At 52.8% G+C, this 15078-nt stretch overlaps 1 protein-coding gene across 1 annotated transcript; it reads left to right on the forward strand.

Annotated features, from left to right (window-relative positions):
- Window positions 1-1876: 1876 nt before the first annotated feature.
- Window positions 1877-14822, forward strand: SLC35B1 (solute carrier family 35 member B1). The gene is made up of 9 exons (XM_077806190.1): window positions 1877-2100; window positions 5162-5265; window positions 5941-6071; window positions 6834-6864; window positions 7076-7236; window positions 8671-8797; window positions 9755-9861; window positions 13949-14102; window positions 14486-14822. The coding sequence occupies exons 1-9, from the start codon at window positions 1892-1894 to the stop codon at window positions 14536-14538; spliced, it is 1077 nt and encodes a 358-aa protein (XP_077662316.1). The 5' UTR covers window positions 1877-1891; the 3' UTR covers window positions 14539-14822.
- Window positions 14823-15078: the final 256 nt, after the last annotated feature.

The raw sequence follows: 15078 nt of genomic DNA on the forward strand, positions 1-15078 counted from the left end.
GCCTCTGTTCATTTGCTTTCTGGACAAGACTTGATGCTATACCTGAATAGGGTAATATGTACCACTTCTAGATGTACTGGACTAGACTCCTTACATAGGTAATGATGCTTTGTCTTTAGTGCCAGTAGCCTCTGCTTTTGGAACAGGAGAAACTAGGTTCTGACCCCAGCAAGACAAGAAGTGAGTAGTGGACTGAACTTCAAGTGACCTAGGTTCAATTCCTATCTCAGCGAGACTTACTGTGTGAGGTAGGCAGGTTACTTGATTCTGCACCGATTCTTATCACCAGGGGAGAACTATGTGCAACAGAGGACTTTGTTTTGGGTTGTTTTCTAAATGTCCCCCGTGCTCGGGCTGTAGTAGAGATGGCAACTGGGGTGGAAGATGGTGGGGGTTGGGAAAGTCCCTCCTTCCTCAGGCAGTTCACACTACAGGCTCAGAGCAGCTGCTGGGAAAGCTCTTGTTTTCTACATCAACGAGCTTACTGTGCTGGCTGGAAAACTTCCATGGAGCTGCCGACCACGGGCCTCAGCCTGCTGCTTTAGATGAGGTGGGCTTAGTCCACGGGCGGGGCTTGAAGGTGACTTGCTCTTCTGTGGGGAAACTACTGCAGGGGGCAGAGCCCAAGTTGCTGAAGTCACAGGCTGCAGGATCCTGTACTACCGTACCCTGCCCCCCCAGCTGTAGCCCGGGGGCTAGTGCTTCACTCCTTCACAGGGGTGCAGGGGAGGCTGAAGTTGTGGCCCAAAGGGCGGTACGGTGGATGTGGGGGCTGGTGCTATTGGAAAAGGATGCGAGGTCATCCCTGCACATGCTGGCCAGGGCATCTCACGTTGGCAGGGGGTGGGGTGGGGGTGGTGTCAGGGCATGTGGTTCTACCACTAAAAGAAAAACAACACACCCAGGACATGTACATCGAGGTGACTGGCCCATGCACTAAATGGATTGTGGCCCAGGCCACAGGGGCCTTCTACAAGATCTACCGCCCCCCCCCCCGCTTTCTACCGCCCCCCCCCCCGCCTGCCTCTTCCTCCCCCCCCCCCGCTTTCTACCGCCCCCCCCCGCCTGCCTCTTCCTCCCCCCCCCGCTTTCTACCGGCCCCTCCCCTGCCTGCCTCTTCCTCCTTCCCCCCCCCGCTTTCTACCGCCCCCCCCGCCTGCCTCTTCCTCCCCCCCCCGCTTTCTACCGGCCCCTCCCCTGCCTGCCTCTTCCTCCTTCCCCCCCCCGCTTTCTACCGGCCCCTCCCCTGCCTGCCTCTTCCTCCTTCCCCCCCCCCGCTTTCTACCGGCCCCCCCGCCGCCTGCCTCTTCCTCCTCCCCCCCCCGCTTTCTACCGGCCCCTCCCCTGCCTGCCTCTTCCTCCTCCCCCCACGCGCTTTCTACCGGCCCCCCCGCCGCCTGCCTCTTCCTCCCCCTTACAGGCTCCCAGGGCTGAGGCTTCCCTGGTAGCATCACCTGCTACCACCTGCTGCGGCGCATGCGCCCGGGCGGGGTCAGAGAGGCTCCGACAGCCTTTGCGTCCGACTGACGCTAAAACCAAGCCAGGAACCGATCTCCTGGTTCCGCCTTCGAGCCGGGGGGGCCAATCCGTGAGCTCCACATGAGAATACGTCACCACAGCGCCCCCGAGCTATGGAAGGGCCCCCGGGCTTTAGGGAACTAGGCGCTGCCTGATCAAAAAGCTGCTGTACTGGGGCTCGGCTGCGGGGAACAGCAGGCAGCGACGGGCGGATTAGCCCCGTGTGGGCCAGCAGCGCCCTCTCGGCCCGGCAGCCGGGACCACCGCCCCTTCCTCTCCCGCTCTCCCTGCCTCGCCCGGGCCGGCAACGCTGCGGGCAGCCCCAGCCGGCCGCGGGCGGGTCCCGGCAGACTGGCTGTCCCGAGCAGCTTTTATGAGGCCCCCTGCGCCGCCGCTGCGCCCGGCTCCGCTCCGCGATGTGCGCCTGGAGGTGCCGCCTGCCCTGAGCGGGCCCCGCGCCGCCGCCATGGGAGCGAGCGGGAGCGGCCCCGGCCCCCTGCTGCCCGAGCGGCTCCGCCTGCCGGTCTGCTTCCTGGGCGTCTTCGTCTGCTACTTCTACTACGGCATCCTGCAGGAGAGCATGTGAGTGACCCCCCCGGGCCCCCCCGGCTCGGGCCCCCCCGGCTCACCCCCCCCCGGCATCCTGCAGGAGAGCATGTGAGTGACCCCCCCGGGCCCCCCCGGCTCACCCCCCCCCCCCGGCATCCTGCAGGAGAGCATGTGAGTGACCCCCCCCCGGCTCGACCCCCCCCCGGCATCCTGCAGGAGAGCATGTGAGTGACCCCCCCCGGCTCACCCCCCCCCCCCAGCATCCTGCAGGAGAGCATGAGAGTGACCCCCCCGGCTCCCCCCCCCCCGGGCATCCTGCAGGAGAGCATGTGAGTGACCCCCCCCGGCTCCCCCGCCCGGCATCCTGCAGGAGAGCATGTGAGTGACCCCCCCCGGCTCCCCCCCCCCCGGCATCCTGCAGGAGAGCATGTGAGTGACCCCCCCCCGGCTCACCCCCCCCCCGGCATCCTGCAGGAGAGCATGTGAGTGACCCCCCCCGGCTCACCCCCCCCGGCATCCTGCAGGAGAGCATGTGAGTGACCCCCCCCCGGCTCACCCCCCACCCCCCCGGCATCCTGCAGGAGAGCATGTGAGTGACCCCCCCCCGGCTCACCCCCCACCCCCCCGGCATCCTGCAGGAGAGCATGTGAGTGACCCCCCCCCCCGGCTCGACCCCCCCAGCATCCTGCAGGAGGGCATGTGAGTGACCCCCCCCGGCTCACCCCCCCCCCCCGGCATCCTGCAGGAGAGCATGAGAGTGACCCCCCCCGGCATCCTGCAGGAGAGCATGAGAGTGACCCCCCCCGGCTCCCCCCCCCCCGGCATCCTGCAGGAGAGCATGAGAGTGACCCCCCCCGGCTCCCCCCCCGGCATCCTGCAGGAGACCATGAGAGTGACCCCCCCCGGCTCCCCCCCCGGCTCACCCCCGCCCGGCATCCTGCAGGAGAGCATGTGAGTGACCCCCCCGGGCCCCCCCGGCATCCTGCAGGAGAGCATGAGAGTGACCCCCCCCGGCTCCCCCCCCCCCCGGCATCCTGCAGGAGAGCATGAGAGTGACCCCCCCCCGGCTCCCCCCCCCCGGCATCCTGCAGGAGAGCATGTGAGTGACCCCCCCCCGGCTTCCCCCCCCGGCATCCTGCAGGAGAGCATGTGAGTGACCCCCCAGGCCCCCCCCCGGCTCACCCCCGCCCGGCATCCTGCAGGAGAGCATGTGAGTGACCCCCCCGGGCCCCCCCGGCATCCTGCAGGAGAGCATGTGAGTGACCCCCCCCCCCCCCGCATCCTGCAGGAGAGCATGTGAGTGACACCACCACCCCCCCCCGGGCTCCCTGCAGGAGAATCATAGAATATCAGGGTTGGAAGGGACCCCTGAAGGTCATCTAGTCCAACCCCCTGCTCAAAGCAGGACCAATCCCCAATTAAATCATCCCAGCCAGGGCTTTGTCAAGCCTGACCTTAAAAACTTCTGAGTAAGGAGATTCCACCACCTCCCTAGGTAACGCATTCCAGTGTTTCACCACCCTCCTAGTGAAAAAGTTTTTCCTAATATCCAACCTAAACCTCCCCCACTGCAACTTGAGACCATTACTCCTTGTCCTGACCTCTTCCACCACTGAGAATAGTCTAGAACCATCCTCTTTGGAACCCCCTTTCAGGTAGTTGAAAGCAGCTATCAAATCCCCCCTCATTCTTCTCTTCCGCAGACTAAACAATCCCAGTTCCCTCAGCCTCTCCTCATAAGTCATGTGTTCCACACCCCTAATCATTTTTGTTGCCCTTCGCTGGACTCTCTCCAATTTATCCACATCCTTCTTGTAGTGTGGGGCCCAAAACTGGACACAGTACTCCAGATGAGGCCTCACCAATGTCGAATAGAGGGGGACGATCACGTCCCTCGATCTGCTCGCTATGCCCCTACTTATACATCCCAAAATGCCATTGGCCTTCTTGGCAACAAGGGCACACTGCTGACTCATATCCAGCTTCTCGTCCACTGTCACCCCTAGGTCCTTTTCCGCAGAACTGCTGCCTAGCCATTCGGTCCCTAGTCTGTAGCGGTGCATTGGGTTCTTCCGTCCTAAGTGCAGGACCCTGCACTTATCCTTATTGAACCTCATCAGATTTCTTTTGGCCCAATCCTCCAATTTGTCTAGGTCCCTCTGGATCCTATCCCTGCCCTCCAGCGTATCTACCACTCCTCCCAGTTTAGTATCATCCGCAAATTTGCTGAGAGTGCAATCCACACCATCCTCCAGATCATTTATGAAGATATTGAACAAAACGGGCCCCAGGAGAGCATGTGAGTGACCCCCCCCCCCCCCCGGCTCCCTGCAGGAGAGCATGTGAGTGACCCCCCCCCCCCCGGCTCCCTGCAGGAGAGCATGTGAGTGACCCCCCCCCCCCCCCGGCTCCCTGCAGGAGAGCATGTGAGTGACCCCCCCCCCCCCCCGGCTCCCTGCAGGAGAGCATGTGAGTGACCCCCCCCCCCCCCCCCGGCTCCCTGCAGGAGAGCATGTGAGTGACCCCTGCCTAGTGCCTCTTCTGCCCAGGCACTGGGGAGCCCCTCGGCCTGCATCTTGCAACAGAGAATGTAAGAGCCCCTCCCAGCCTGGACTGTTTACAGCAGAGCATGTAAGTGATTCCTATTCCAAGGTATTTGGGTCTTACATGAGGACATGTAAGTTGCACCCTTCCATTGGGAAGTCTCCTCTCCTAGTCTGGGGACCTCCGCCGCTTTCTCCACAATGGCAGAACCTGGACATTTCTTGCTTTCTGGTAGGATGCCCAGAAGAGAGGACATCTTAGGATCTGATGTTGGGCTGGAGTTTCTTTCCCAGCTGTGTGACTAGGGTTTGGAGAAGCCTCAGTCCACTGCAGGCTGAGAGCAAGCACAGCTGAGTGGAAGGTGGGGGGACTGGCAGGTAAAACTGAGGGCACCGTTTGCTACACCTTTGTGTAAAAAGGTTGGTAGCTGTTGGGCTGAGTCACCTGGGAAGAAAGCCTGAGTAAATGTGTGCCATGCCTTATGCTGTAGTCTCACTCGCTGTATCTCTCACCCTCCTCAATCTCCTGCTTCGTTTGTTTGTTCCCACAGAACTAGAGGTAAATATGGAGAAGGTGCCAAGCAGGAAAAGTTCAAATACGCTTTGTCCTTGGTCTTCATTCAATGCGTGATCAATGCCGTCTTTGCGAGGTTAGGTAAGTGTTCCAGAACAACCGGTATGTCACCCCTTGCTTTTCCGCACTGGGACTTCTTTGACCCTGACTCCCGTCCCACTTTCTTCTCCTCTGGGCTGGGAAGGGACTCTCTTCCAGAGTCAGGGGGCCCACCTAGTGGTTACCTGTAGTCCAGGTTACACTCCCAATATCAACAGTTGCCGAAGTCACAACTTCCAAGGGACTGTGAGCTTTTGCTGAGCACACAGTGGCTTTTCCATTTGTTTGCAGAAACATTGCACTAGTACTGGCTAACTTGATTTAATAAAGAATTTTATAAATGAAAGACACTGCATAAAACCAGATTCTAAATTTTTTTTCATTCAGTGTGGTTTTATTGTTGGGAAGGGTCAGAATAGACCACTAGGATGTCCAAGCTTTCCTCTCCTGTAAGAGGTTCTATACATATTCCCTTGGTTTTTTCCATCTTCCTTCTGCCCCAGCGGGTTTCAGGAATTCAGTATACCTCCTTTGCCTCAGAGAGCATATGAGCGGAAAAGATGGAGTGGTCTTAAACTCTCCAGATCTCCGTCTCCCCTCTGCTGTAGATACTTTGTGGCTTTTGTATCTCGATGGCATTATAAAATAACCTTATGATGCCAATGTCCAGTCACATCAGCTTGTGTGTGTTTCTAGTACATTTTGTCTTCTCCACAGTGATCCAGTTTTTTGACGCCGTCAGGGTTGATCGGACCCAGAACTGGTTGTATGCAGCTTGCTCACTCTCCTATCTGGGTGCTATGGTTTCCAGCAACTCAGCTCTGCAGTTCGTCAACTATCCAACCCAGGTGAAGAAAGGCAGGAGGACGAGCGTTAGGGAGAAGGTTGCGTTGTAAAAATTCCCTTTTACAGATTTGCCCTTTCCCTATTGAGGACTATTCCAAATTCTAATTCTGCACTCTTGGTATGGAGGATGCTTACATGATCCATCAATGCACTGTGATAGGAAATCGTTCTAATTAAAGAGTAAGTCACTAAAAAACATTGACCGTGGAGGATGCTGCAGTTTTAACTCTTGTTGCCCTGCAAGAGTGGCAATGAGGAGGACGGTGTTCTATTGCTTTTCTTTTTACTCTATCCCTACAAGGCCAAGTGGTGGTGGAGTTAGTGATTCCAATGAAGTGAGCTGTAGCTCACGAAAGCTTATGCTCAAATAAATTGGTTAGTCTCTAAGGTGCCACAAGTACTCCTTTTCTTTTTGCGAATACAGACTAACATGGCTGTTACTCTGAAACCAGTGATTCTAAGGATAGGGACTAGCCATCCACATGGATAACAGGAAATGCTTAAAAAACAATCTGGGAGAAGGAAAAATCCTCATGTTTCAGGGTTTAAGCCAGTGTCAGAAACCTGCACTGGGGAGGGGGTAGCTGATCCCCCATCTGCCTACTGCGAGGTTTCTGATGCTGACCACCATCAGAAACCGGATACTGAACTAGATGGACCCTGGGTCTGATCCAACATGGCAGTTCCTGTGTTTCTGTAGCCGTCTTGCCTGGTGTGGGGAAGGCTGTAGCATGCAGCTAGTTAAGATACTCTTTCTCTTACAGGTCCTTGGGAAGTCCTGTAAGCCCATTCCAGGTGAGCTGTGTGTGTTTCTCATGCCATGAGCAGTCTGTGGATTGCATTCCCAGAAACAGTCCAGCTGCTCACACAATAGCTCCACGCCAAGTAGCGCGGATAACAAACGATCTGTGCACATCCCAATTAGATCCAGAACTGGACACAGAGTCATTAGATTCCTAGTAGAGGGTTTTTGGGAGCACTTTACCATATCCTCTTTTCTTTTCAGTCATGCTCTTAGGGGTGACGGTGCTGAGGAAGAAATACCCACTAGCCAAATACCTGTGTGTCCTGCTGATAGTAACAGGCGTGGCTCTGTTCATGTACAAACCTAAAAGGGGAGGTGACGGTGAGGACAGCCACATCTTTGGCTATGGAGAACTCCTCCTGGTAAGTACTGAGCTGTTGAAGCATAAGTAGTTCCAAGGTTTTGTCTTGGTGAAAGGTACAAGAGGAGAAAACAATTACAAACAAACAAGGTACAGGCTTCTGCCTGGATCTGCCCACCATGAGGGATTGGCAAAGCCAGCGTTGGAATGCTTGGGTACCCTCTGGTGCAAAGAGGGACATCCTTGCACACTATCACATTGTGATGTGGGGTGAAACACTGGCGCCTCCTCAGAATGCCCTCTGAACTGTTTTTAAATAAGCAGGTGGAAGCAAGAAACCTATAGAATTCAAATGCCACTCCTGGGGGGATTCTGCACCACTGTACATATGCAGAATTTATGTCCCTCGTAGATTTCTTTGCTTCCCCACAGAAAAATGACTTTCTGGCAGGGAAGTAAAGGGAAGCCACAAGAGCAGTCATACAACCCTCCCCAGCAGTATGTTTTGGGTGCCCAGGGCAGCCGGCAGAGAGGTAAATCACTGTGAGGCAGGGGGCGGGAGTGGGAAAAGATCTGGCTGGTGGCTCCTACCCTGCACCAGGCTCAGCTGCTACTCAAGGCTGGGCTGGGGAGGATGGGACTTCCTCTTCCCCTGCATGGCATCTGGGGCTAGGTCAGATCCACTCCCAGATTTCTCCCCCAGCTGCAGGAAGCTCTTGTGTGTCTAGATTCTCCTGAGCCTCAACACCTCCCCCACTCCCCCTGCACCTGGACCACCCCAATGAACCAGCCAGCTCCCCACCCTAATGAGCCCCAACCAGTTGCACCTGGACCCCCCAGCACCTGGACCCCCCCGACTGAGCTCCCCACTTCCAGACCCCCTGCCGAGCTCTCTCCCACCCAGACCCCCCCACTGAGCCCCAACCACCTTCACCTGGACCCCCCTGCAGAGTCCCATTACCGTTGCACCCAGAACCCCCCTGTATATCCTGATTTCTCCCCACCACACACACACACACACACACACACAGATTCCCCACAGAGCCACCTGCACCCAGATCGCCCCAAACAGAACCCTCAACCCACACCTGGATCCCCCCATACTAAGCCTTCCCCCTCCCCCTCCACTTGGATCCTGCTTTGCTGAGCCTGCCTGCACCTGGCACGGAGGGGCAGGGCTGGTCCTTGTGCTGTGTCAGGGTTGGATGCAGCCTCAATGCTGAGTCCATGTCCTGGGGGAGGGGGGGACGACTGCAAAGTGATCTCCCACCTCAGTGTAGCCAGTGGCCCGTGCTCCCCAATGCCATGCTGGAGCCTCCTCATTTATTTGACAAATAAAATATGCAGAATTTTGCAAAATTTTAAAATACCATGCACATAATTTTTAGGCACAGAATGCCCTGAGGAGTAATTAAATGCATGTGCCAGGAAGGGAGTAGGTGGCAGAGAGTTCTCTTCTGGTTTTCAATCTTTTTTTTTCCCCCCCTCCTCTTAGCTGCTGTCACTGACATTGGATGGACTGACAGGCGTGTCTCAGGACCATATGAGAGCTCATTACCAAACTGGTTCCAATCACATGATGCTAAATGTTAATCTATGGTCCACCTTGTTCCTGGGGGCTGGTAAGGAACATCTGAGGAAGCCCTAGCGACCTGGCCTGAAGACTGATTTGTAAGATCCTCTAGGCAGGACCCTCATCTCTTGTTCTAAAAAGGGCCTAGTATGTCTTGCAGAGCTGCTTTTTGTTTGTTTTAAACCTAATCTGTGGAGATTTTATTGTCGTTTCTTAAATTGCCACCAGGGGACACTGCTTCTCCTAAAGCGCTATTACCAAAACTGCATTCACTTCTGAAACGTTCCTGCTTTCAGGCTGGCTCAGTAGCATAGATTGTAGCTTCCTAGGCTACAATTTGGTGGCTCTCTTGTTTTGGCAAAGACTGGGATCACATCTATTTCTATTTAAGGTGTGTGTGTGTGTGTGTGTGTGTGTGTGAGTGAGATTGTTGGTGGCTGTCTTGAGAATCGGGATACATAGTGCAAGGTACAGTCGTCTTGTCATGAGAGTAACACTGACTGTGATGTTTGTTTCATCTGTTCCATTAATAGCTGAGGCCAAGTTTAAAAGTGTAGATGACATCTGGAATGTGAAGGACATGTTCCTTGCTAAGATGACATTCTTACATCCTGCTGTAGCATCTGATTCCTCTCACTGATCTCCAGGCACCCCTTATGCTGGCTGCAAATGCAATGAGTTTAGGCAAAGTGGGTACAGGAAGACAGCAATTGTGCATAGAGCTGCAAAACTGAGGCAGCAAAGTGAACTTAACTCCTGGATGTTACTTGTTTAAATCCTGAGGGGGTAGCAAACTTGCTGTTTTCTCTTCCAAAACAAGTTATCTGGTATGGTGCAATGACTGAAAGTTCTTTGCCACTGGTATTCTCTGGGTGGAGATAAGTCTTCGCTGTCTGTATCTGTTGTCTGATCAGTGAATGTGAGCTAGGAGTATGAATGCTCTGGCCCTGTCTGCCCAGGATGTCTCTGGCTTGAGTTCATCCTGCTCTCTTAAAACTTTCTGCAGGTATCTTGTTCACTGGAGAGCTCTGGGAATTCCTGAGTTTTGCTGAACGCTACCCCAGCATCCTCTACAACATCCTGCTGTTTGGCCTGACAAGTGCACTGGGTCAGGTAAGTAACTTTCTGGTTCCCTTACCCCGGGCACTTGATGACCAAAGAACATAGAATCATAGAATATCAGGGTTGGAAGGGACCCCTTAAGGTCATCTAGTCCAACCCCCTGCTCGAAGCAGGACAAATTCCCAGTTAAATCATCCCAGCCAGGGCTTTGTCAAGCCTGACCTTAAAAACCTCTAAGGAAGGAGATTCTACCACCTCCCTAGGTAACGCATTCCAGTGTTTCACCACCCTCTTAGTGAAAAAGTTTTTCCTAATATCCAATCTAAACCTCCCCCACTGCAACTTGAGACCATTACTCCTCGTTCTGTCATCTGCTACCATTGAGAACAGTCTAGAGCCATCCTCTTTGGAACCCCCTTTCAGGTAGTTGAAAGCAGCTATCAAATCCCCCCTCATTCTTCTCTTCTGCAGGCTAAACAATCCCAGCTCCCTCAGCCTCTCCTCATGAGTCATGTGTTCTAGACCCCTAATCATTTTTGTTGCCCTTCGCTGGACTCTCTCCAATTTATCCACATCCTTCTTGTAGTGTGGGGTCCAAAACTGGACACAGTACTCCAGATGAGGCCTCACCAATGTCGAATAGAGGGGAACGATCACGTCCCTCGATCTGCTCGCTATTCCACTACTTATACATCCCAAAATGCCATTGGCCTTCTTGGCAACAAGGGCACACTGCTGACTCATATCCAGCTTCTCGTCCACGTCACCCCTAGGTCCTTTTCCGCAGAACTGCTGCCTAGCCATTCAGTCCCTAGTCTGTAGCGGTGCACTGGATTCTTCCATCCTAAGTGCAGGACCCTGCACTTATCCTTATTGAACCTCATCAGATTTCTTTTGGCCCAATCCTCCAATTTGTCTAGGTCCTTCTGTATCCTATCCCTCCCCTCCAGCGTATCTACCACTCCTCCCAGTTTAGTATCATCCGCAAATTTGCTGAGAGTGCAATCCACACCATCCTCCAGATCATTTATGAAGATATTGAACAAAACCGGCCCCAGGACCGACCCTTGGGGCACTCCACTTGATACTGGCTGCCAACTAGACATGGAGCCATTGATCACTACCCGTTGAGCCCGACAATCTAGCCAGCTTTCTACCCACCTTATAGTGCATTCATCCAGCCCATACTTCCTTAACTTGCTGACAAGAATACTGTGGGAGACCGTGTCAAAAGCTTTGCTAAAGTCAAGAAACAATACATCCACTGCTTTCCCTTCATCCACAGAACCAGTAATATCATCATAAAAGGCGATTAGATTAGTCAGGCATGACCTTCCCTTGGTGAATCCATGCTGGCTGTTCCTGATCACTTTCCTCTCATGCAAGTACTTCAAGATTGATTCTTTGAGGACCTGCTCCATGATTTTTCCAGGGACTGAGGTGAGGCTGACTGGCCTGTAGTTCCCAGGATCCTCCTTCTTCCCTTTTTTAAAGATTGGCACTACATTAGCCTTTTTCCAGTCATCCGGGACTTCCCCCGTTCGCCACGAGTTTTCAAAGACTATGGCCAATGGCTCTGCAATCACAGCTGCCAATTCCTTCAGCACTCTCGGATGCAACTCATCCGGCCCCATGGACTTGTGCACCTCCAGCTTTTCTAAATAGTCCCTAACCACCTCTATCTCCACAGAGGGCTGGCCATCTATTCCCCATTTTGTGATGCCCAGCGCAGCAGTCTGGGAGCTGACCTTGTTAGTGAAAACAGAGGCAAAAAAAGCATTGAGTACATTACTTTTTCCACATGCTCTGTCACTAGGTTGCCTCCCTCATTCAGTAAGGGGCCCACACTTTCCTTGGGTTTCTTCTTGTTGCCAACATACCTGAAGAAACCCTTCTTGTTACTCTTGACATCTCTCGCTAGCTGCAGCTCCAGGTGCGATTTGGCCCTCCTGATTTCATTCCTACATGCCCAAGCAATATTTTTATACTCTTCCCTGGTCATATGTCCAACCTTCCACTTCTTGTAAGCTTCTTGTTTATGTTTATGTTTTTTATGTTTAAGATCCTTCACTATTAAGCCAAGCTGGTCGCCTGCCATATTTACTATTCTTTCGACTCATTGGGATGGTTTGTCCCTGTAACCTCAACAGGGATTCCTTGAAATACAGCCAGCTCTCCTGGACTCCTTTCCCCTTCAAGTTAGTCCCCCAGGGATCCTGGCCAACCGTTCCCTGAGGGAGTCGAAGTCTGCTTTCCTGAAGTCCAGGGTCTGTATCCTGCTGCTTACCTTTCTTCCCTGCGTCAGGATCCTGAACTCAACCAACTCATGGTCACTGCCTCTCAGATTCCCATCCACTTTTGCTTCCCCCACTAATTCTACCCGGTTTGTGAGCAGCAGGTCAAGAAAAGCGCCCCCCCTAGTTGGCTCCTCTAGCACTTGCGCCAGGAAATTGTCCCCTACGCTTTCCAAAAACTTCCTGGATTGTCTATGCACCGCTGTATTGCTCTCCCAGCAGATATCAGGAAAATTAAAGTCACCCATGAGAATCAGGGCATGCGATCTAGTAGCTTCCGTGAGCTGTCGGAAGAAAGCCTCATCTATCTCATCCCCCTGGTCCGGTGGTCTATAGCAGACTCCCACCACTACATCACTCTTGTTGCACACACTTCTAAACTTAATCGAGAGACACTCAGGTTTTTCTACAGTTTCGTACCGGAGCTCTGAGCAGTCATACTGCTCCCTTACATACAGTGCTACTCCCCCACCTTTTCTGCCCTGCCTGTCCTTCCTGAACAGTTTATAACCATCCATGACAGTACTCCAGTCATGTGAGTTATCCCACCAAGTCTCTGTGATTCCAATCACATCATAGTTCCTTGACATCACCAGGACCTCCAGTTCTCCCTGCTCGTTTCCAAGGCTTTGTGCAGTCGTATATAAGCACTTGAGATAACCTGTTGATTGCCCCTCATTCCCAGTATGAGGCAGGAGCCCTCCCCTCACAGACATTTCTGCCTGTGCTTCCTCCTGGTATCCCGCTTTCCCACTTACCTCAGGGCTTTGGTCTCCTTCCCCCGGTGAACCTAGTTTAAAGCCCTCCTCACTAGGTTAGCCAGCCTGCTGGCAAAGATGCTCTTCCCTCTCTTCGTAAGATGGAGCCCGTCTCTGCCCAGCACTCCTCCTTCATGGAACACCATCCCATGGTCAAAGAATCCAAAGCCTTCTCTCCGACACCACCTGCGTAGCCATTCGTTGACTTCCACGATTCGACGGTCCCTACCCAGGCCTTTTCCTTTCACGGGGAGGATGGACGAGAACGCCACTTGCGCCTCCAACTCCTTTATCCTTCTTCCCAGAGCCACGTAGTCCGCAGTGATCTGCTCAAGGTCATTCTTGGCAGTATCATTGGTGCCCACGTGGAGAAGCAGGAAGGGGTAGCGATCCGAGTGCTTGATGAGTCTCGGCAGTCTCTCCGTCACATCGCGAATCTTAGCCCCCGGCAAGCAGCAGACTTCTCGGTTTTCCCGGTCAGGGCGGCAGATAGATGACTCAGTCCCCCGGAGGAGAGAGTCCCCGACCACCACCACCCACCTTCTCCTCTTGGGAGTGGTGGTCGTGGAACCCCCAACCTCAGGACATCGCATCTCATGCCTTCCAACCAGCGGAGTCTCCTTCTGCTTTCTCGCCCCAGACATATCATCTGGTCCACTCTCCGCAATGGTACCTGCGGAGAGAACATGAAAGCGGTTAGTTACCTGTGTCTGTGTTACTGGAACCCGGACATTCCGCTTACCTCTTCTGGAGGTCACATGTTGCCAAGCTTCTTCACTGGCCTCTTGGCTCCTCTGTGCAACCTGCTCATAGAATGTCCCAGATATTGTTTACTTGTGGGACAGAAATATGAAGTTGTCTAGTCTTCCTGCCATATCTGATTGTTCCTAGCTCACTGTTCAACCAGCATTTTCAGATCAAGAATGTCTAGGTTGTGTACAAATTCTTGTAAGTCGTCTTCAGGTTGTGGTTGGGATTTGTTCTTTGCCAAAAGATTCCCTTAAAATGTTTAAGATGGATCTTCATGTTGGAGATCTTGCCTTCTCAGACAGACTGAATCTCTCTCTCTCTCTCTCTCTCTCTCAGAGTTTCATCTTCATGACTGTGGTATACTTTGGACCCTTAACTTGTTCAATCATCACCACAACCCGCAAATTCTTCACCATTTTAGCATCCGTCATTCTATTTGCCAACCCAATCAGCATGATGCAGTGGGTGGGGACTATCCTGGTATTCATGGGTAAGTCCTGGAAGCCTGGCTTTTTTTTTTTTTTTAAAGTCTTTTCCTTATCCATTAGAGTGATGGAGTATAGACTGGGGGGATGGGTTGACAGGATTTTGGACAATGGATTTTCTTGGACAAGCTTGCTGACAAAAGCACGATCTGTGTTTTGGGGAGGGGAAGTGGGAGGGATGGGGATATCTTTGAGGCCGTTGCTATGGTCACAGATCCAACTGATTTGGGAGACCTTTTTTGGACTCTTTAAAAAAAATTCACAGGTACCCACTGTCTCTCAAGTAATTCGGCATCAGTTAGATCTGGAGCTATAGAGAGGTCTGATTGTACTTATTTAAGGAAGGCCTTGGGCTTTCCCTTAGAATTTTTTTCTCATTTATCTGCAGGTCTTGGACTTGATGCCAAATTTGGGAAGGGATCAAAGACGACAACACATTAGGAAGACTTTTGAACTCTGCAAAATTGGAATGAACTCTTTAACTTATTGTCTTGTACCCCAGCATCTATTATGAAACTGGACTCAGGATGGGTGCCTGGGGAAAGAAATGAGTATTGTTTTTTTAATTTTGAAGTGTTTTAAAATATGTTCATTTTAATCAAGAGTTTAGCACTCTTTTTTTTCTGTAATCAAAATTGCATTAATGGATCCCAGTAGCAGGGAGAAATTCAAGTCTTAATGGGAGAAACACTTCATACCTTTATTAAAGAAAAGGAGACAAGTCACTTTTTTGACCTTTATTTCAAAGCAGTCATCTGATTGTTCTTGGAAAGCCTTGTTCTCTGCAACCTTGCAGCCTTCTCAGTGTTTAGAAATATTACAATTAGCATTCCTCCTCCACCATACTCCAAAGAAAAGTGCCAGTCTTTGTTTCCTCGGTCTGAGTTTGGTGCAGTGTAGCAAAAGCACAGGATTGACTGACAATATTGAAAAGAGAAATCCCCACCTCCCCCTAGGAGAATGGGTCTCCAGAACATGGTT

Source organism: Eretmochelys imbricata, chromosome 27 (assembly GCF_965152235.1).
Source record: "Eretmochelys imbricata isolate rEreImb1 chromosome 27, rEreImb1.hap1, whole genome shotgun sequence".
In the NCBI taxonomy this organism is placed as follows: Eukaryota; Metazoa; Chordata; order Testudines; family Cheloniidae; genus Eretmochelys; species Eretmochelys imbricata.